Source organism: Lithobates pipiens, unplaced genomic scaffold (assembly GCF_037356315.1).
Source record: "Lithobates pipiens isolate NorthernLeopardFrog02 unplaced genomic scaffold, aLitPip1_a1.2 Scaffold_8, whole genome shotgun sequence".
Lineage (NCBI taxonomy): Eukaryota > Metazoa > Chordata > Amphibia > Anura > Ranidae > Lithobates > Lithobates pipiens.
The window spans coordinates 225,654,569-225,677,609 of NW_027507903.1; the positions used below are offsets into that span (position 1 = coordinate 225,654,569).

Below are 23,041 nucleotides of genomic sequence, written 5' to 3' on the forward strand. Positions count from 1 at the left end.
CTGGTAATGTATTGATATAGGCTGGTGGTAAGTTAAAGTCACCGTAGAGTCTGAATTCCTATTACTGATAAAAAGGTGCTTGTTAACTCCATCTTGTCGCTACACTGAGCGCTCACAAAAGCTTTCTTTTCATTTAAAGCTGAGCACTACTGTAATAGAACAGAAATATTGTGCATCTTTATGGATTATACCGTTATGGCTACATTTTATATCATCTTTTAAAGTGGCCAGGCTGTTGACACAAGTATACACAAAAAAATAAAAAAGGCAGTAAATTTGCGTTAAAACCAGCCTTCACCGACTTATGGCTGCAGGGCGCCTTGGAGCAAATCATCCTCAAAGTTCACAGCAGAAGCACTGAAGTCATTTTCAGCAGTTTAGTTCACCACACTCCATTCTAGCAGTGATTAAGCAGCCTTAAGCACAGAACAAGTGTTCTTGGAGAGGGGAGCAAGGTAGAGGGGAGCCTTCACGACTTCAGTACTTCTGATGTAACGCTAAGGATAAACTCAAATATTTTACTATTAAACATTTAACACACGCATGGCACATACTTTATAGAAGATATTGGGGGGGGGGGGGGGGCGGAACTACATAAAATCACAAACCTTGGTCCTGAGTTGCTTCTTGTTTAGGCCATCCCTGCTGCTGGGAGCCAGTGGAGCCTCTTCCTCTTTTTGAATAATAACTCTGAACATCAGCAGGAAGGGTTTTTCTAACAGCCCAACTTGATGCAGAGGTCCACCCAGATCGATCAACAGGTGACTCATATGTTTCCTCATATTTCGGTTTATAATTCTGGTGTTCTTGCACCCTAGTAGACTCTTGCCCTAAAGCATTAGAATTTCCTGAGTAGGGCTGTCTATTGTTCCAAGAATTCTCATTTTGGTCTCCATAATTAAAACCACCTCTGAAACCGCCTCTGCCATGGCCACCACGGCCCCTGGGTGAATTCCAATCCATGTTCACATTTCTGTTCCACGAATCACCTGAATTATACTGGTTATCATCCCAATGACAGCCTCTAGGAGAACCTCTTCCTCTGTTCCCTCCTCTACCTCGTCCATCCCCCCTACCTCGAAGGTCTCCCCTTCCTCTAAAATCACCTCTGCCTCTGTAATCCCCTCTTCCTCTAATTTCTCCCCTTCCTCTGCCCCTATTGTCTCCCCACCCTCTCCTATCACCTCTCATCCAGCCATCTCCCCTACCCCTGCTGTCTAAAGATTTAATTTTTTCTGACACCCAATCCGGGAGGTCATTTTTATTTTCTGGATATTGCTCAGATGAATCCCTTGCGTCATATTTATCAATTCTAAAATGTTCGATTGGTTTTTCATGCTCATTTCTTCTGTATCTTTCATTTCCCCTAGGACTTTTCCAGTTGTCGTTTGATCGTCTCTCTCTCCAAGGGGGCGAATCCTTTTCGCTCCTCTCAGCTGTATTACTTCTATTTCGGTTTCTATTTCGTGACCCTGACCTTGAGCGAGATCGGCTTTTAGATTTAGACTGCCTTCTATGGTGTCTGTCTCGACTTCGGCCTTTCCACTGCTCACTAGTATTCCGATCTCTATCCTTACTACGTGATCTCGACTTGCATTTAGGAGGAGAGTCTCTATTTTTAGAACGTGATCGAGAACGTGATTTCGGCCTCTCTTTAACTTCACTCTTAGTAGGAGACCATGTTGTTGATGGAGAGTGGAACCTAGATTTTCGTGGACGCACTTCTTTTTTCTGTGTCTCTTCAAGTGGCACTGAACGTTTTTCAGTGGATTCAAGTTCTTCGGTTTTTGTTGAAACAGAAGAACCAGGTTCAGCTACAACTGCTTCAGTCAATTTTGTGGGTTGTTCAGATTCACGATCACTACAGATCGAATCGCATTCCATAGCTACAGATTCAGTATTGTCATCTTCACCTAAAACGACCTGCTCTTTATGGTTAAGATTGGTTTTATTTTCAGAATGAGCATTACTAGACAATTTACTGTCAGCAACAGCACTAGAATCATCAAGGATGCTTTCGACTTTGTTATTAACTAAAGGTACATTTTGCAGGACATCACTAGATAGTTTATCTTTTACTTCACTGACATAACATGGCTCCTCAGCTGTAGACTGTTCAGGCAGCTGCGTTTTATTCACAGAAGTTTCAGTACTGCTCCCATGCTCCGAATCACCTGGTACAATTGTTTTCGTGTCAGTCAGCTTGGGTTCCTGCAAGCTATTTTCCACTCCATTAACTTTGTCACCTAAACCATCATCACTTCTAGAAGAACTATCTTGCAGAGGGGATTCCATATTTAGCACTTTAGGAAGGTCTTGCGTTTCAGATGGATTCTCTTTAAAAGAATTAGAGGAACTAAGGGAATGTTCCAAGTCAAACTGCTTTTCTGGATCAGCAGCTGGTAAACGTGTGGATTCCTCGTCCTTAGAGGATTCCTTATGACAGTCTAAATCTGGCAAATGTTCAGCTTCTGACTGGGAGAAACTGTTTTCCTGGTTTCCATTCAAGCTTTCAGACTGCACACCTGCATGGTCAACGTCTGAGTAGTCTTGCTCCATACAATCAGGAATATCTTCAGTAAGTGTTGAAGAAAGTATGTTTTTTTCAATCACCTCCAACTCATTTTCTGAGTTCGAGGATGCAGATTCCTTGTCAAAGCAGACATCATCAGTGTACTTAGGAGGAGGAGAACCTGGACATTCTTCATCTACCTTCAGATTCTCTGCCTGCATAGAATGCCCCACTTCAGTGCTTAAATTCTTCGTAGAATCTACCACATCAGAGTCTAGTTCACTTCCACAAATGGACTCTGGTTGACCCTTTTCTAATGCAGTCTGACCATTCGTAAATATTGGAGAAGGCGGTGAATTCTCTTTGTCAAGTGGATGTTCGTTATGAGGTTCTGGAGAAGCAGATGTCTCTTTATCAAAGCTTTCCTCGTTTTGCATAGGTGATGATGCAGGTATGTGTTCTTTTGTGGACTGGTCCATGGGAGACAAGACCGAAGAATTATCTTCTACTGGTTGGTATACCTTTTCAGGACTGCTTACAGGAGACCTAGTCACTTCAAATGGTGTGTCAGACAAATCTGGCATCTTCAACTTTTTCTCATCTTTTTCTGATTCACTTTCAGAATCACCCTTACTTTCATCAGCTTCCGGTTGCGTTTGTGTTGCTGACCTGAGTCGTTTTCTCTTTTGAGCAGTTTTTTTGGGTGCCCTCTTTCTTTGTTTTGCAGGTGGTTTATTTGAATGATCAGTGGACAAAGTGTTAGTGGAAGAGCTATTACAACCAGGTGCATCATTATCTGAGTTGCTGGATTTTGGCGAGCTTTGAAGCTGGCCGACATCAGATTTGCTGTTTCTTGCTGAGCGTCTTCTAGCAGTTGACTGCACACTTTTTTTTCTTGCTCCTTTACTACCAGAAGCAGCTTGTTTTTTCTCTGTTCCTTCTTGAGCACAGGAGTGAACACATGTTCTCTTGGAAAAAGCTAAAAGGGGTAAAGAAAAAAAATAAAGAAAAAAATAAATAAAAACAATTACTGTAAAGTATACAGTGCTACTTTTTTTTTTATAATGTATTAATATAAACAAACACCACATTTTCATCTAAAAAAGGAGAATCCCAGCTTTTAGTTCGTTTTAGAGAGTCAATTCATCTAAGCTGGCTCAAACCATTTCCATTAAACATTGATGCGGTTGCTCTGTGTGTTGCAATGTACTGTGGTAGCATTAGCTACATACAGTAAGCAGCGCAGTGTCCTGGCAGCAGTACTTTCCCCATCTACTGCCAGGACTTGAAAGTCAACCTTCCTGGAGAAACCTTTACTTTTTTTTTTTTTTATTAATGAACACAAGGCTTCCTCTATATGGCCATGGTGGAGAAGGGAGCAGATAAGTTCATGATTTCCACCTCTGCCTATGAGGAGGAGTTTTGTAAACACTGAAAAATAAATTGCTCCTCCTGAATAGTGGAGAAGCACTCAGACTATTTAATTCCTGCAGCATACAGGAAGTTGCCGCAACAGTGCTTCTTGCTGCGTGTAGCTAACGCAACTAAAGCACATCAGTGTATGCAGAGGCTGTATCAGTGTTTAAAGGATAAGTTCACGTTTTAAAAACTAATTATTTGGCTGGTTAAAAAAAAAAAAAAGTGCATTTATAGTTTTTCGCTAAAGGGACTGCAGGGCATTGAACCCATGAATCAGCAGATCATGGGTGCACTCTCAGGCTTTTGCAGACTCCGCATAACTGTCTGCTCATACAGACAGGCAGTTACCTGAGAGCAGAAAGATCAACGGACTACAAGAGCAATCACCCGCACCCTCACAGTTCACTGAAAACTACAAGCCAGCCAAAATGGCTAATGGTACTTGCAGGCATTCATTCACAGAAGAGGGTCCCGATGATGGAACATGTTCCATGTACCACAAAAATAGGTGTAACATGTTCCAAAGGTGAACTTATCCTTTAAAGAGAAATCGGTCATTTGGGCCACTTTGGCACAAACTAAAGTCTACTTTAAAGTGTCAAATATGGTAAAAGGAATTGCGGGTGTCATTCCCATACATCTATGGAAAGGCAAAACCTGCTGGAAGCAGATTAAATGCATACAGAAAGAGGGCAACTGCAGGTCACGTGCACCCGTCAATGAATTCTGAATGATCTCAGAAGTGGCTAAAACGGACATAAGCCCACATCCTGTCAACACAGGCCCTAATAGAGTAATGTTCACAGGCTGAAAATACATAACAAAATTGTGCCGTTTTCATGAAGGATCTGGACAATATATAAGCTCACGAAAATGTTAGCACACGCTTCAAAGGTGGCAAAGTATGGTAATGGATCTTTACGCAATCAAATAAGCTCCCTTGTTGTATTCTCCAATCATATGCCCACTGAAATAGCTTCAAATATATTTTGTCTGCCAAACTAGAGTGATGATTGAGGCATCATGCTCGACTGCAGAGACGTGCTATTTTTGCAAAGCTAGCCTGCTGTTTCTTGTAGACTCCTGGGCATATTGTATTTGTGTACCAAAACCATCATGTTCCACTATACGTCAAGTCCTACCATGCAAATACACTGAAGCATTACATGCAAAAACATCAGCTGCTACACTAAAAGGCAAGAATTGTATTTATGCCATACAGATCTAAGATCACTTACCAAAACGTCAATAAGGTGTGCTTTGTCTATATGCAGACCAGAATGTTAATTTTGCACACCATACTGAAATTGACCATGTGGTAAAAGGGTGCTGCAATGACTCCCGACTGGTCACTGTATAAAACATGGATAACATAGGACTCCCAACTGGTCATTTAAAAAAAAAAAAAAAAAAAAAAAAAAAAAAAAAAAGGCTAAGATAGGACTTTTCACTGGTCACAGGGTAAGACAAGGATAAGATATCTCATTAGCAAAACACGCTTGTTTCAAAAGTGCAAAGTTCTTTATTCTTCTATGATCACACAGAAAAACAAAGTATTGGAGATAGCACAGAGACCCTTCATCAGGCAGGTGATCACTTGCCCGAGCAAGGTTCCCTGTGCTATCCCAAAAGATTTGGGACATTTTCAATCTTTCCTGGGTCTCTTTAGGACAAAAAAAATAAAAAAAAAATAAAGTAGCGAGGGGAAGATCTTCCCAGGAGTAAATTCTTAGACATGGGGTATACTGTGGACCTCACAAAGCTGGCACACAAAGCCAACCCCTGCCTAACCCTTCTTCAAACTGTCATGTCTAAGTTTTATGAGCAAGCAGTACATAAGACAAATGACAGCTGAATGGGGACCTATATCAGCAGAACCAGGCTCCTTCAGAAATATTAAAAGTCAGAATACTGTAGCTCCTGATATTCAGGCTGCATGGACACCTGAGCATTTTCAGCTCGTAAAACTTCCAGGAAAAAAAAAAAAAAAAACAACGCCCAACAAGCAAAATCCCATTAATTTCAATGACACCTGTTCACATCTGAGCATTTTGTCACCTGAAGCAAAATACCTGAAAAACTCAGAGCTCAAAAAAAGAACATGAGCCTCTTTGGGGCAGATTACAGGAGTTTTTCTGCTTTTTACATCGGTGAACAAAATCGTAGCAAAAACACACGCCTTTGAAACGCTCAGGTGTGAATGCTGCCGCAATATTAGGACACGTACCAGTTTGCAAGTCCAGCGGTCTCCTCACCCAAGCCAATTTTTCATTTGGCTCTCGGGTGCTGCAGCCATCTCAGCTAAAGGAAGCTGAAGCTTCTTGCATCTTCACAGCCGGTTCTCTACTGGGCATGTATGAAGTGCACTGCGCTTTGCGAATGGCCCAGCAGCGGAGGAAGGAGGGGGGCTGAACTTCCGGCTGAGTTTGCTGCGGCAAACTCAGCCAGAAGAAGTGGGAGTGCGTACCTCAAAACCAGGTAACAAATGTGGCAAGCTGAGCATCTCCTTTTGGGTGGAGCTCCGCTTTAAGGAACTTTAAGAAAAGTAAGTACAAAAACCTTTATTTTCTTTAAAGTTTGAGGGACATGGCGATGTAGTAAATTCTTAGACATGTGGGACATCCAAAGGCAGTCAAGCTGAGTGACGAGCAACAATCGCTCAGGTATCCCACAGACATTGAAATCATTTGTAACTCTTCCAAGTGAGAAACCCAAGGATCAATCAAGTGCTCCAACCAGGAATTGTCAGCAAGGAAAACAGCTAGCTGAACAATGGTTAGACTCCAGTAATAAACGGGAAATGTAATCAATCACCAAACATAAAGGAAAGCAAGTAGAAAAACAAACTACTGGAAAGGAAGAGAAAACTTGGCCCAACAGCTAAGTTGACAAAAACCCATGTACTAGAGCAGGGGTAGGGAACCTCGGCTCTCCAGCTGTTTTGATACTACAAGTCCCATGAGACATTGCAAGACCCTAACAATCACAGGCATGACTCCTAGAGGCAAAGGCATGATGGGATTTGTAGTTTTAAAACAGCTGGAGAGCCGAGGTTCCCTACCGCTGTACTAGAGTAAAGGCCTTATCTTATATTACCTAACCCTTGACCTCAGGGAAAGAAGCTATGATGGATAAGAAACCTTTTAAAAAAGGGAAGTTCATAATAAGCCGTATGATACCTTATAGACAAGTAATCTCATGATGATACATGCAAGAATATGGGACCACTCTCAGTAGTAAATTCAACAAGGAAAGAAGTAATGAACCCTGACCAGGGGAAAAATAATAAAAGGTGACCCTAAAACTATGAGAGGAGATTGTAGGGTGAACTACCACACAAAAAGTGGTACAGAAGGGTAAGCTATAAAATGGCAAGTGGCATACACAGATATCAAGACTAACGCCTCATGCAGACAGGCACATTAAAATGACCATTTACCCAGCTGAAAAAATCCAGAGTAAAAAAAATGCTTAATCTGTTGTATTATTACACAAGCAAGACTGATGTGTGTAATTTCGTTTTTTCAGCTAGAACATAATTTACGCCAGTATGCCTCCCACTGAACACAGTTAAACATTGGCCACACTGGCTAATACTGAGCTGTGCTTAGAGGGATTAAAAAGAAATAAACCTCAAAACCGTTTTTCTGCCAGTGTGCATTTAGCCTTAAAGCAAATGGAGGTGACCACTTAACCACTTTCAGACCGGACCATTTTGCTGGTAAATGACCAGAGGTCTTTTTACACTTTGGCACTGCGCTGCTTTAACTGGTAATTGCGCGGTCATGCAATGTTGTACCCAAACAAAATTTGCGTCCTTTTCTTCCCACAAATAGAGCTTTCTTTTGATGGTATTTGATTGCCTCTGCGATTTTTATTTTTTGCGATATAAACGTAAAAAGACCGCAAATTTTGAAAAAAAATGATATTTTCTACTTTTTGTTATTAGAAAAATCCAATAAACTCAATTTTAGTCATACATTTAGGCCAAAATGTATTCAGCCACATGTCTTTGGTAAAAAAAAAGTCAATAATTGTATATTTATTGGTTTGCGCAAAAGTTGTCACATCTACAAACTAAGGTACGTTTTCTGGAATTTACGCAGCTTTTAGTTTACGACTGCCTATCTCATTTCTTGAGGTGCTAAAATGACAGGGCAGTACAAAACCCCCCCAAATGACCCCATTTTGGAAAGTAGACCCCCTAAGGAAATTGATAAGAGGCATGTTGAGCCCATTGAATATTTTATTTTTTTGCCTCAAGCGATTGAATAATGACAAAAAAAAAATTTTTTTTTTTTTTTTACACAAAGTTGTCACTAAATGATATATTGCTCACACATGCTATGGGCATATGTGAAATGACACCCCAAAATAAATTCTGCTGCTTCTCCTGAGTACGGGGATACCACATATGTGGGACTTTTTGGGAGCCTAGCCGCGTACAGGGCCCCGAAAACCAAGCACCGCCTTCAGGCTTTCTAAGGGCGTAAATTTTTGATTTCACGCCTCACTACCTATTACAGTTTTGAAGGCCATAAAATGCCAAGATGGCACAAAACCCCCACAAATGACCCCATTTTAGAAAGTAGACACCCCAAGCTATTTGCTGAGAGGCATGTTGAGTCCATGGAATATTTTATATTTTGCCACAAGTTGCGGGAAAATTACAAACTTTTTTTTTTTTTTTTTTTTTTTCACAAAGTTGTCACTAAATGATATATTGCTCATGCATGCCATGGGCATATGTGAAATGACACCCCAAAATAAATTCTGCTGCTTCTCCTGAGTACGGGGATACCACATATGTGGGACTTTTTGGGAGCCTAGCCGCGTACGGGGCCCCGAAATCCAAGCACCGCCTTCAGGCTTTCTAAGGGCGTAATTTTTTGAGTTCACTTCTCACTACCTATTACAGTTTTGAAGGCCATAAAATGCCAAGATGGCACAAAACCCCCACAAATGACCCCATTTTAGAAAGTAGACACCCCAAGCTATTTGCTGAGAGGCATGTTGAGTCCATGGAATATTTTATATTTTGCCACAAGTTGCGGGAAAATTACAAACTTTTTTTTTTTTTCACAAAGTTGTCACTAAATGATATATTGCTCACGCATGCCATGGGCATATGTGAAATGACACCCCAAAATAAATTCTGCTGCTTCTCCTGAGTACGGGGATACCACATATGTGGGACTTTTTGGGAGCCTAGCCGCGTACGGGGCCCCAAAAACCAAGCACCGCCTTCAGGCTTTCTAAGGGCGTTACAGTTTTGAAGGCCATAAAATGCCAAGATGGCACAAACCCCCCCCCCCCAAATGACCCCATTTTAGAAAGTAGACACCCCTAAATTTAGGGGTACACTAGTGAGACTAGGTAATAAATGGCGGGTGCCCTGAAACTATAAAAAAATAACTAACCAACCAGCGTCACCTGTAACAGTTATATGGTGATCACTGGTGAAAGGGTTAACTAGGGGGCAATCAGGGGGCTTTATGCGGTAGTATATGGGGGTCCCTGGCGCTATAAAAAGCTGCGGCGAACCTAAATACCTACCTGCCTAACTAGCGTCACCTGTGACACTAATACAGCGATCAGAAAAACGATCGCTTATTAGGCTGGGTTCACACTGGAGCGATGCGGGAACGCCACGAATGCGCGGCGGGTTCCCGCATCGCATGCCTCCCGGCGGCAGTTCACACTGCCCTATGCGAACTGCTGGGAGTGTCAGTGAAATGTTAATGACACCCCCAGATCAGTTCGCATATCGCAGTGCGATCTGCAAACTTGGATCGCATGGTGTGAACACCCATGCGATCCGATTCTGCTGCGGACCAAAAAAAGGGTCCCGTGCGAGTTTGCGGCGGGTGCGGCGGGTGCGACACGAATTCAGCCATACTATCTGTATAGCTGAACTCGAATCGCACAGAGATCGGATGTGATTTGCACTGCAGTGCGGTGCGAATCACATCCGTTCTCATAAACCGCTGCAATGTGAACCCAGCCTTAGTGACACTGGCGACGGGGGGTGATCACGGGGTTAAACCTTTATTGGGGGGGTTAGGGGGGTACCTTAGAACTAAAGGGGGCTAACCCTAACTGCCCTAACAGTTATTAGTCACAAATGACACCTGCCGGGTGATCAGGGGGTTAAACCTTTATTAGGTAATAAATGGCGGGTGCCCTGAAACTATAAAAAAATAACTAACCAACCAGCGTCACCTGTAACAGTTATATGGTGATCACTGGTGAAAGGGTTAACTAGGGGGCAATCAGGGGGCTTTATGCGGTAGTATATGGGGGTCCCTAGCGCTATAAAAAGCTGCGGCGAACCTAAATACCTACCTGCCTAACTAGCGTCACCTGTGACACTAATACGGCGATCAGAAAAATGATCGCTTATTAGGCTGGGTTCACACTGGAGCGATGCGGAAACGCCGCGAATCCGCGGCGGGTTCCCGCATCGCATGCCTCCCGGCGGCAGTTCACACTGCCCTATGCGAACTGCTGGGAGTGTCAGTGAAATGTTACTGACACCCCCAGATCAGTTCGCATATCGCAGTGCGATCTGCAAACTCGGATCGCATGGTGTGAACACCCATGCGATCCGATTCTGCTGCGGGCCAAAAAAAGGGTCCCGTGCGAATTTGCGGCGGGTGCGGCGGGTGTGGCGGGTGCGGCGGGTGCGGCGAATGGCTGAACTCGAATCGCACAGAGATCGGATGTGATTTGCACTGCAGTGCGGTGCGAATCACATTCGTTCTCATAAACCGCTGCAATGTGAACCCAGCCTTAGTGACACTGGCGACGGGGGGTGATCACGGGGTTAAACCTTTATTGGGGGGGTTAGGGGGGTACATTAGAACTAAAGGGGGCTAACCCTAACTGCCCTAACAGTTATTACAGTCACAAATGACACCAATGCAAAAAAAAAAAAAAAAAAAAAAAAATGACATTGGTGTCACTGTGACTGGGGGGGCAGGGGTAATTGGGGGGGTGATCGGGGGGTAAAGGGGGGGTGTGAGTGTGCCTGGCATGTTCTACTGTGTGTGGGATGTGTTGGTGCAACTCACTGATCCGCTCTCCTCCGTGTCGGAACGAAAAATACCGACACGGAGGAGAGAATACATCACTTCCTCTCCTGTGTTTACATTACAGGAGAGGAAGTGATGTCACCGGGGATTTCCATTCGTCGGGAGCGATCGCGAGGGGGTGGCCATGAATGAATGGCCGTCCCCTCGTCCGGGATCGCTCCCGAACGAAAACCGACCGCCGCAGGCACCGGGCGGGGGCCCGATCGGGCCCCCGACCCGCGGGAGGCAAATCACGTACATGTACGTGCTTATGCCTGCCCGTGCCATTCTGCCGACGTACATCGGCGTGAGGCGGTCGGCAAGTGGTTAAATCTCACCTAAATGTAAACTTGTCTATATGAAAATATGATATGTAAAGGATATAACTCTAAAGAGACGGAACAGGAGTATAAATCATAGTAGAAAACACGAGAAGGGGTATAAGAAAAACTGCAGCTCTTTGAGGAAGTGTACAAGAACATGTATCTTTCAGAAGGCAGGTCTCCATAATCATAGTATAATGCCTTTTGGTAAATGGTGCAGCAGGATAGCCAAGTATCCTGGAGAATGCATTAAGGTAAAAAATGTCCAGCTTTTTAGTCACTTTATGTAGTGTATATGGATTATTTTTGCAGAACATATCATTTAGTGTCACCAAGCCGCAAAGTAATGTCAGCAGACTAATGTTCCTCAGACACAAACTCATCCAAAAAGAATAAGTGGCACTCCTCCCCAGACAAGCATACAGAGATAGTTGCAGCAGTAAACAAATCAGAGACAGGCCCTGGAGAAACATGCTTGCATCCCCCTGCATTACAAGTCAGCTATAAAGGAAGCAATTTAGCTATGAAGTCTAACATGGCTACAGAAAACACCTTCCTAGACAATGAAGAGGGAGTCGCACTTGGGGTAGGGAAAAACCCCAGCAGGGGCCGGCTGTTCACGCCATCAGCACTAGACTCATGTGCGTACGCGCAAAATAAATGCCTGAATTTCAGCCAGGAATACTGATGTTCAATCAGTACCATGTTCAAGTACCTAAAAAAATAAAATAAAATCAAAAGGAGGGAGCCACGCAGGCTCAGTAAAGAGGGTGTGAGGCTCTGAATTAAAAAGTTGTGCAGCACCCACTTCTCATACAGGCCCTGCAACGTAAGGAATGTTGTGGCTGAAGCCATGTACATTAACACTGGTGGGGGCGCATCTAGAGAGCATCACAGAAAGTGCACATCAAGACTCCGAAAAGAGAAAGGTCCTGTAAATTACCCCAGTACTGTTCCAAAAGATGCCTTACGATGCCAGAGCAGGGAACCTGCCCCAGACAATCTTTGCCTTCTCTGGCTTCTCAGGGTTCCAGCAGGTGTACCACAATCCTGGACCTGTAAAAGCACTTTGCAGCCCACTGGGTGAATGAGGCGCTCACCACACAGAGCACAGTTCCCTAGGGTCACATTACAGGCTGGTTCCACTACAGCATGGTAGGGTCCCAGAACATCCTCCAAGGCTATATTGAGGATCAATCAATCCTGAATTTGGCAAGAAATTACCTCACTTTGGAGAAAAAAATAATGGTATTTTGATTAAAACAGAAACGGTTAATGGAAAGTGTTTGCTTCCACCAGAGAAAGAAGATGTCCATTCTAAAATGCACAAAAAAAATAAAATAATGGAGTGGAAGATGTTTGAACCCCCAAACACTTAAAAAAAAAATAAACCAGAGACCCTAATGAATAAAAATGGTTGTCGTTGCAAACTTTTATATTGCACGGTATTTGTGTAGCAATTTTTTAAACACTGAGGAAAAAAATAAATAAAAAAAAAATAAAAGTTAGCCCGATTTGTTTGCATAATGTGCAAGATGTGGTTATGCCCAGTAGATACCCAACATGTCACGCTTTACAATTGCGCACACTTGAGGAATGGCGCCAAACTTCGGTACTTAACCACTTCCCACCCGGCCAATGCATATATACGGCCGGGTGGGAGCCGTCTACTCCTGATAGGACGTTCAGGAACGTCATTCAGGAGTAGCGGGATCGCCCGCGCAGCGGCGCGATCCCGATGTGCTCGTGTCACCCGGACACGGCACATCTCAGATCGGCAGGAGGGCTCTGTGATTGGCCCTCCTGATCACATGACGGCCGTGTCCAATCACGGCCGTCATGTGATGTAAACAAACAGCCGGTTGCTAGGCAATCGGCTCTCCTCTCCTCACACGGAAGTCACCGCTGAGGAGAGGAGAGCAGAACGCTGCAGCCGGCTGATGATCAGTGAGTATGGGCTGCTTTTTACAGCTTTTTACTCACTGATCATCAGTGTAGTGTACACACACAACACACCACACAGTACAAACACAGTCCCCACATATGTCCCCAAAACACACATGTCCCCAAAACATACATGTCCCCAAATAATAAAAACACATGTCCCTAATAATAAAAACATGTCCCCCACATATGTCCCACTAAAATCACATGTCCCAATGATTATCTGCACACATATGTACGTGATCCCCTGCACACATATGTACATGATCATTTGCGTACATATGTCCGTGATCACACAAACCAATTATTATACACTTAACGGAATTTTTTTTACCAAAAACATGTAGCAGAATACATTTTGGCTTAAATTTATGACAAAATTTGATTTTATTGGATTTCTTTTCAAATAGAAAAAAGAAAATAGTTTTTTTTCCAAATTTCCGCTATTTTTGCGCTTATATCGCAAAAAAAAAAAAAACGGAGTCGTGAATAAATAACACCAAAATAAAGCTCTATTTGTGCGAACAAAATGATAACAATTCCATTTGGGTACAGTGTAGCATGACCGCGCAATTGTCACTGAAAGCGCGAGAGCGCTGAAAGCTGAAAATTGGGCTGGGAAGGAAGGGGGTGAAAGTGCCCTGTATTGTAGTGGTTAAAAATCCCCATAGGTGACGCTTACATTTTTTTAGCGCTACAATTATTGCTGTCGCTCCAAAGTTCGCACGACCTATGTATGCGTTCACATCTGCAACAAAGTACGCTTTAAAAAAAATGATATTTTTATATTTTGACTTTTTGATCACTTATTCCCGTTACAAGGAATGTAAACATCCCGTGTAATAGGAATAGGACACAAGTCCTTTTTACAGTGAGATCTGGGGTCTATGAGACCCCAGGGGGAGGTGGGAAATTTTTCAGATGCAGAGGTCAGGCATGACGTCATAACATCACGCCTGTCCACTGAAAGATCATAGAGATGTCGGGGACCATCTGGCCCGCTGGAAATCTTTATGCTAACCTTTGGGCCGGTCTATTCCGACTCAGATCGCACGGCGAGCCGGGAGAAGCATGTCCCTTCCCTTTAAGGATAAGTACACCTTTTCAAAAAAAAAATTGCAAATTTTTTGCAGGTAAAAAATTGTGTATTTTTTCACCCCCAGGAGCCTGCAGAGCACTGCACCCCCAATTGGCAGATTGCGGGTGCAAACAGTCTCCTCCAGACTCTCAGAATAGCCATCTGCTCATACCGCAAAGGTTAGGCAGTTACCAGAGAGCAGGAAGTGTTCACCAACACCCTAGTAGCTTATTGGGAACTACAAGCAGTCACAGTGGCCGAGGGAACTTGTAGGTAGTCATTCCCAGGAAACCGAATGAATAGCAGACTTTCACACTCTTCAAAATGTCACAGCAGGCGCATGGAGGAGAATTTGCCCTCTTTTTTCACAGGGAGAGGGGGGGAGCTGGAACATGTTACATGCCCCACCTGTTTTTAAGGCAACAGGTTCTGAAAGTGAACTTATCCTTAAACCCTGTGTCCCCTAGTGATAAATAAAGCCTGGTTTTAACCATTTCCTACTCTATCCAAAACTAAAGGAAAAATGTTGGCTTTGGATATAGTTTAATGATCACATCTCACCGACCATTTTATAAAGGTTTTGAAGACAACTGGAAGAAGGCTCTATGGTCTGACTAGGCCAAAATTTAGATTTTTCTTATGTTTGGCATAAGCTGCATACTACACATCAAAGTTGTTGGATTTGAAAAAGACAGTTGATTCACAATGCCCATGCAATCAGAAATAGCTGGGAGCAGTTTTGCAATGAGAAAGAGAAAATTTAGTGTTGATACATGCAAAGCTGAAAGAGATAGCCACACAAACCCAATACTGTAATAGCTGTTAAAGTTGCAGCTTTTAAATACCAACTTTGAGGGTGTGTAAACATTAGCAATCCATTTTTTGCAAATCCCATATTGTAATTTAAACGCCTTTGCAGCACACAGTTTAGCACAGTTTACATACAATCTCAAAATTTGATTTCAAGTCCAACAATGAAACAAGTCATTAATCATCAATCCTCAGTTACAATAGTTTTTTCATAGAACTGTTACCTTTGCTCCTGACTGATAAAGGTCTTATGGTAAATATATAGTTATCCAAAAATGGTGAGTGGATGAGTGTTTCAACAGAAAGAGAGGAATTGCTATGAAGAACAAAAACAAGAAAAAAAAAAAAAAACACAGGTTAATCAAATACTGCAGTGTCGGCCTATGTATGAAAAGTGTGCCAATCAGAATCCATTTTCTAACTTTGGGCTGTAATGACAACACAATTGTAAACTGGATAAATGCTTTGGGCATCAGCACCTTTTTCACGCATAAGCTTTATTCATTATTCAGATACAAATGTCAGTAAATAAAACATCTGAGCATGTAAGGCCTTTTTATCAGCTTGTGTAGTAAAATTGTTGCATTTACATTATACATAAAGCTTATCTAAACCAAAAAGCAAAATACGTAACATTGCAGCTTACCAGTCTCTTAGATGAGGTATATGGGTTAAATGTCTTTCCAACTTTTTCTTTTCACCAGTCAATCCCACAAATAACTCACTCTCTGTCCATTGGTGGCTATGTTCACTCACTCCATTGTACTTGGGAGCACTACGGTTACCATCCATTCTGGACTGAAGAATGGCCAAACCATTTGTGTTATTGCCTGTAAAGTGATGGGGCAAAACCATCTCCACTCAGCAGCCTGATTAAATAGGAAATAAACCCTGATGAGTTTACTTCCTCTTTCATTCCCTGCAAAGGCAAAGCATAATGGACTACTATGCATCGCATAGTAGCCCATTATGTGTCACTTACCTGACACAGGAGCCAGCGAAGTCACCACTGTCCCCTGTAGTTCCGAGCGTCCATCTTCTTGGTGGGTCTCGCTGCTCCGGCGCTGTGATTTGCCGGAGCAGCGATGACGTCACTCCCGCGCATGCGCACAGGAGCCGAGACATGCAGCATCTTCGTCATAGACTATGCCACGCTGCGCGCCGGGCAAATATCTCCTAAACGTGTAGGTTTGGGAGATATTTCTTGGACCTACAGGTAAGCCTTAATCTAGACTTACCCGTAGGTCAAAGTGGTTTGTAAGGGTTTACAACCACTTTATCAGCTTGCTTCTGTGGCTGTTCCTTCCCAGGCATGTCAGGACCAGAGCGGTGTGCCGCGAATGAAAGCCGATAGGTCATTGGTCATGTAATTTCTCAGTATTAGAGCCAACATTGGAAAGCTGCAATGTTACATGGCTGCTGCAGCTTGGAGAGGAGCATGTACAGGTATTTTCTATGTTTTAGTAAACCCTAGACTTTTCACTTCTATAAGCTGAAATGGTAGCAAAAACAGCCTTATTAAAAGGACAAGGACATTGCCCTCTATGCAAGATTAGCAGGTATTTTCTGCACCTGAAATGCTCTGTGAAAAATGAAAACGAATACAGCCACCACTTTAGGACTGGTAAGCTCCAATGCTTCAAATTATCCTCCTTTGTTTGAACATACTTTAACATATGGACTAAAATAATGTTTTGAAGCAGCATGTGTAACATTCACTGTTTATATTGTGCACCTTCTGAGCCATGGGGGGAAAAAAGAAAAAAAAAAAAAAAAGGTTGTTTCAATTTCCCTATACCAATGCACAAAAGAACTTACAGAGATTACGTAATTATTATTTTTGATACATGTATTGCACCATTTGAATATGCTTTATTTGTTCATGATATGTCCCTCATATGCCTGCTGTGCTTCTCCTTTCTCCACGTTTTTAATTGTTTTGATTGCTCTGATTAGGATGCACCTGCCCCATTTGGAGTGCTTACTCTGTTAAATATCAGTTTTTAAATCAAACGTGTATGCTTTGATGAAGGCTTCTTAGCCAAAACGCGTCAGCATAGGCTGTACGCATGTAACCAAATAAAGGACTTTTATGCAAGAACATCCGAGTCGCCAGCCCTTTTCTGATTCAAGTACTGCATTTTGGGGCCTGAACGTGCTGGCTAGAGCACTGGTCCACAGTTCATAGATCATATTGGCAGTGGATCATCATTTTACTTCTTTTATGGAGATTATTTAAGAGAACTCTCTCTACATACCCTGCGCCACATAAGAGGCAGTGCTCTTCTGTTTGATATCAATGCCTAACCCAGCTCTTTTCACATCTGTTAGTCGTGAAGAAGCAGAGCACAGGAGGAGCGGGTCCTCACACAAGTACATAACTTAATGCAGTCTGTCAACAAAGGATAGCTCAAAAAGGTTTCATGCTTTCACAGGCTAGTCCAAGAGCATATTACTTTATTAACATGCATTTGTGCTGGATATTTATATTTGCCACTCTGGCCAAAAATAAAAGATTATACTGTATATATAGAAAAAAGTCTGGATCAAGAGGATTAATGAAACCCATTTCTAGGGAGTACAGTACGGGACACATCTTTATCCAAAAGAGAAGGTTGCCGGGACGTTCCCCTATATCAGTGATGGCGAACCTTGGCACTCCAGATGTTTTGGAACTACATTTCCCATGATGCTCCACTACACTGCAGTGTGCATGAGCATCACGGGAAATGTAGTTTCAAAACATCTGGGGTGCCAAGGTTCGCCATCACTGCCCTATATAATCCATATCACCAATCTTGTAACAAGCAACAAGGAGATCACAAGAACAGAGGAAGAGACATGTATCCAGGTACTGCACCCCAAGTAGCAGATTAGTTGTACATTATGGGATGTATGTACAGTATGATCTATAGTCAACTATTGTGGAACATCCAAAAGCAGTCTGAGGGGTGGGCGACACAGCAAACAAATGCCAACAGCCCCATATAACAAGCATCAAGAAATGCTCGACGTAACTCAGAGCAACTTGTAGCACCTCATGCTAGAAGTGGAACTGAACATCCGTCTAGTAACAATTTTTGTATTTTGTTTGTTTTCCCCAAAATTGCACAGTACAACCTAGGCAAAAAAGCATAGAAGGGTACAAAGATAAGCAGAATCCAGTTTGATGGGTAGACATTAGGGTCTGCAAGACAGATCTCCCTGTTAGAGGCGACGGATAGTGACTGCAACAATACTGAGAAATTAAAAAATACTGGGGCCACTTAAAAGGGCCAGGGAAGCATCTTCAGGAGTGAATTGCCAAAAGTGCAAAATTAATGGGTAACGTAACAGCTTAGAACTGCAAATATGTCACATAATACATACAAGAGGGGGGGGGGGGGAGAAAAAAAAAAAAAAAACAGAAGCAGGATTGCTCGTCCAGGGCCATAATCTAGCCAGTCCCAGGGGTTTGTATAGCAGCATCGGAGTATACAAAGGGTTGCAATGGCCTCCAGGTGTTTTCCAAAATTCCTACTGGTTATACAAAAGGTTGCCGTAAGAGCCTCCATGTCCCCAAGTGCATTCATTTTAAAATACCAAAGAGACCTTGAGTTGGCGGGAGACACCCGAAAAACGAGCACACTGGTAGGAGGAAATACCTGAGCTGAAAGCTACCCCAGAAGTCTAAGATGGTGGCCGAAGTGTTCACAAGAGAGGAGCTTGCCGTTGGACCACAGGAAATCTCAAAAATGGAGACGACCGCTGGACAACAGACATTGGAATTACGGGTTGTGAAGACCGGGTTGAAACTCTGTATTCCCCGGAAACAGGGAACATGGGCGACGGCAGCGGGATAATTGAGGCGCTGCGAAAAGCGTCCCTAGAAACCTTTAAAGTGCTAGGAGTCTGATGGGTAAAGAGGTTTTTGGGCAATTGGGAGGTGATCCAGGGCCAAATCTTCGCTGTGCCACTGAAGTCCTCCAGCTTCATAGCCACCAATGTTTTGTCTTGGCATGGCAATGCTAGTCAACCAACCTAGTGAGGTGGGCAGCCCTCTAGTAAGCCTGCACATCAGGGAGGCAAATTGCACCATGGCGTTTAGAGATGGAAAAGTTGGAGACAGGGATTCCAAAAAAGGGAATTCTTTTGTGAAGAACAAGGGTGGTAGTCTGATTGGAAGGGCTCACAAGAGATAAAAGAACTCTAGGTAATAGTGTCATTTTAAGGGTGTTGCAGCAGCCAAACCAGGTCAACGTGAATAAATGCCAATGGACAAGGCCAGCTCTTATCGCGAGAGCAGTGGTTCAAAATTAGCTGTAAAAAGAGTAGCAGGGTATGGAGTAATATGTACTCATGACTAGAGTCAGTCGCCCAATGAAAGGGAAAGAAGGGATGGAGACATCCGATTACAGACCGAGCCACTGATGTTGAGGGCGGAGGACTTGGTTAGATTCATTTGGAAATACGAAAAGGGTGCCATACGCATGGAAAGATTGAAGCAAATACGGCAAGGCTGTCAAGGGGTCTGTCAGAAAGAAAACGAAATCCGCAAAAGCGGCTACCTTGAAAATCCAGAAGCCCAAGCTAGGATCCATTCCCACTGAACTAAGGGATCCAGGGAAAAGTATGAAGATCAGAAGAAAGAGCAGGCAGCCCTGGCGGGTACCATTTGTAGTGACAAGAAACGTCCATAGACACGCGTCCATAGACAAGAGAGGGGGATATGGGGGGGGGGGGGGGGGTCCTGGCACCATGGATCAAGTTTAGAACTCAAATTTTATTATCCCTAGGCTCATGTAGGCAGTACAAAGTTGCCTGGTCCCGATGAATAAGATATGGGATATGAGGCAGTAGCCGATTGGCCAGGACTTTAGCAAACATCTTCAGATCAGAATTCAGGAGGGCGATCGAGCAGTAATTCTCGGTAGAGATCCTTCGCCTCCATAAGAATTGAGATGTAAACCCACAGGCTGTCCTGAGGCATGTTCCGAAATGGAGTTGAGCGCAGGAGGTCAGGTGAGGGGACAATACCTCAAAGAACCTGGTAACACTTAAATGTGTGAACAGAAGACCTTGAAATTGAAGCCTTGAAAAAAATAAATTATATATATATATATAATAAAAGAGGCAGCGGGTCTCGTGAGTGCCGTTCTTAACCACTTAAGGACCGCCGCATGGCAATGTACGTCGGTGCAATGGCACCGACAGGCACAAGCACATACATGTACGTGCTCGCCTTCCAGCGAGCAATCCGGGATGAGGGGATGGCCGTTGGTTTCTGGCCATCCCCTCTCAAATCGCTCCTGGCGAATGAGAAGCTTCCCCCCGCTGTGTATAGTAAACACAGGCAGGGAGGAAGTGATGTCATTCTCCTCGGGGCAGTCTTTTTGACCGGACTAAGAAGAGAACAGTGAAAGTAAGTGTGCACCAAACACTTCACTGACATGTAGGCACACAACCCCCCCCCCCCGATCACCCCCAGCCACAGTGTCACTGATTGCAGTGATCATTTATTTACTGATCACTGCATTCAGTGTCAGTTGTAACAGTAAAAACTGTCAGGGCAGTTAGTGTTAGGTCCAGGGTAGCCCCCTACCCCCCCCCCCCCAATAAAGGTTTAACCCCCTGATTGCCCCTAGAATTAACCCTTTCACCCCCTTTTGCTAGTGTCACTAAGCGATCGTTTTTCTGATCCCTGCATTAGTGTTACTGGTTACCGCTAAGTAGCTAGTTATTTTTTAGGCTCACCGCCAGGTTTTTATAGCGCTAGGTACCCCCATATACTACCCAATAATGGTTTTAACCCCCTGATTGCCCCTAGTTAATCCTTTCACCAGCGATCCCAGTATAAGTGTCACTGGTGACGCTGGTTAGCCAGTTAGTTATTTAGGTTCCCCGTCAGGTTTTCATATAGCGCCAGGTACCCCCATATACTAAATAAAAATTAGAACCCCCTGATTGCCCCTAGTTAACCCTTTCACCAGTGATCACCGTATAAGTGTTACGGATGACTCTGGTTAGTTAGTTTGCTTTTATAGCATCAGGGCACCCACCATTTATTACCCAATAAAGGTTTAACCCCCTGATCACCCGGCGGGTGATATCAATTAGGTTTTAGGGTCAGGGTCTGCGTCGCCCCAGGCAGCGCTAGGTTAGTGCCAGTATCGCTAACACCCACACGCAAAGCATAAACCTCCCGTAGTGGTATAGAATCTGAACAGATCAATATCTGACTGATCAGATCTATACTAGCATCCCCAGCAGTTTAGGGTTCCAAAAAAAACGCATCGTTAGCGGGATCAGCCCAGATACCTGCTAGCACCTGCGTTTTGCCCCTCCGCCCAGCCCATCCAAGTGCAGTATCGATCGATCACTGTCACTTACAAAACACTAAACACATAACTGCAGCGTTTGCAGAGTCAGGCCTGATCCCTGCGATCGCTAACAGTTTTTTTTTTTTATAGCGTTTTATATTTAAATCCGGAAGGCAGTGCTTGGTTTTCGGGGTCCCGTACATGGCTAGGCTCCCAAAAAGTCCCCCACATGTGGTATCCCCGTACTCGGGACAAGCAGCAGTATTTTGGGGTGTAATTTCACTTATGCCCATAGCATGTGTGAGCTATATATCATTTAGTGACAACTTTGTGCAAAAAAAAAAAAAATTGTAATATTCCTGCAACTTGTGGCAAAATATAAAATAGTTCATGGACTCAACATGCCTCTCAGTAAATAGCTTGGGGTGTATACTTTCCAAGGTCTGAAAGAATTGAATTAAAAAATTTGATTCATTTAACACTTACAAGAGGGACTCTACAGGTTTTCTCAAGCTCCCCTTTAACTTAACTATACATAAGAGACATTTATTTTTAGTGGCCGTCTGTGGCTCATCTTTAACCGTTTCCAGACCGCCTGTCGATTGAAGGCGACAGAATGGCTCCCCTGCACAAATCGCTGTATCTGTATAGCGGCCACCGCGTCGAGGAGCCTGTGTCTGCAATGTACACCGGCGCGATAGCTCCTGACAGAGCAGGGATGGGTGCATGTGTGTAAAACACACACATCCTCATCCTGTCAGGGGAGAGAAGACCGTGTGTTCCGAATACATAGGAACACAGATCAGTCTCCTTCCCTAGTCAGTCTCAACCGCCTACAGTTAGAAAACGCACACGGAACATATTTAAACCTTTAATTGCCCCCTAGTGTTAACGCCTTCCCTGCCGATTACATTTATATAGCAATCAGTGACTATTTAAAGCACTAATCGCTGTATAAATGTGGATGGTTCCAAAATAGTGTCAAGTGTCCAATCTGTCTGCCGCAATGTCGCAGTCACAATCAAAATCACAGATCGCCGCCATTACTAGTATTAAAAAAATGTAATATATATATATATATATATATCTCAAATCTATGCCCTATTTTGTAGACCCCCAACTTGTGCAAACCAATCAATATACACTTACTGTGATTTTCTTTACCAAAAATATGTAGAATACATATCGGCCTAAACTGAGGAAAAACATTTTTTTTTGTTTTTAAGATGGGGATAGTATAACAAAAAAGTAAAAAAAAAATTTCAAAGTTGTTGCTTGTTTGTTTATAGTGCAAAATAAAAACTGCAGAGGTGATCAAATACCACCAAAACAAAGCTCCATTTGTGGGAAAAAAGGACATAAATTGTTTGGGTACAACGCCACGCAATTGTCAGTTAAAAGTGACACCAAATCGCAAATGGCACGGTCAGGAAGAGGGCAAATCCTTTCCAGGGCTAAAGTGGTTAAGCTCAGCCTGCAAAATAAAAATTTTCAGCCAATACTCCCCCTGCTAAAACACCACCTGGTTCACAGCGAGAAAGAAAGGAGGGGGGGGGGGGGGAAGCATCCAGGTGCTTGAAACC

General features: G+C 43.4%; 1 protein-coding gene across 1 annotated transcript in view; it reads right to left on the bottom strand.

Moving 5' to 3' along the window:
- SCAF11 (SR-related CTD associated factor 11) overlaps positions 1-23,041 on the bottom strand; it is a gene marked incomplete in the record, with an annotated part of 153,932 nt that overhangs the window by 62,254 nt on the left and 68,637 nt on the right. The window contains 2 exon segments of the mRNA XM_077472975.1: positions 609-3,491; positions 15,384-15,475. Coding sequence (XP_077329101.1) covers positions 609-3,491; positions 15,384-15,475 — 2,975 coding nt within the window.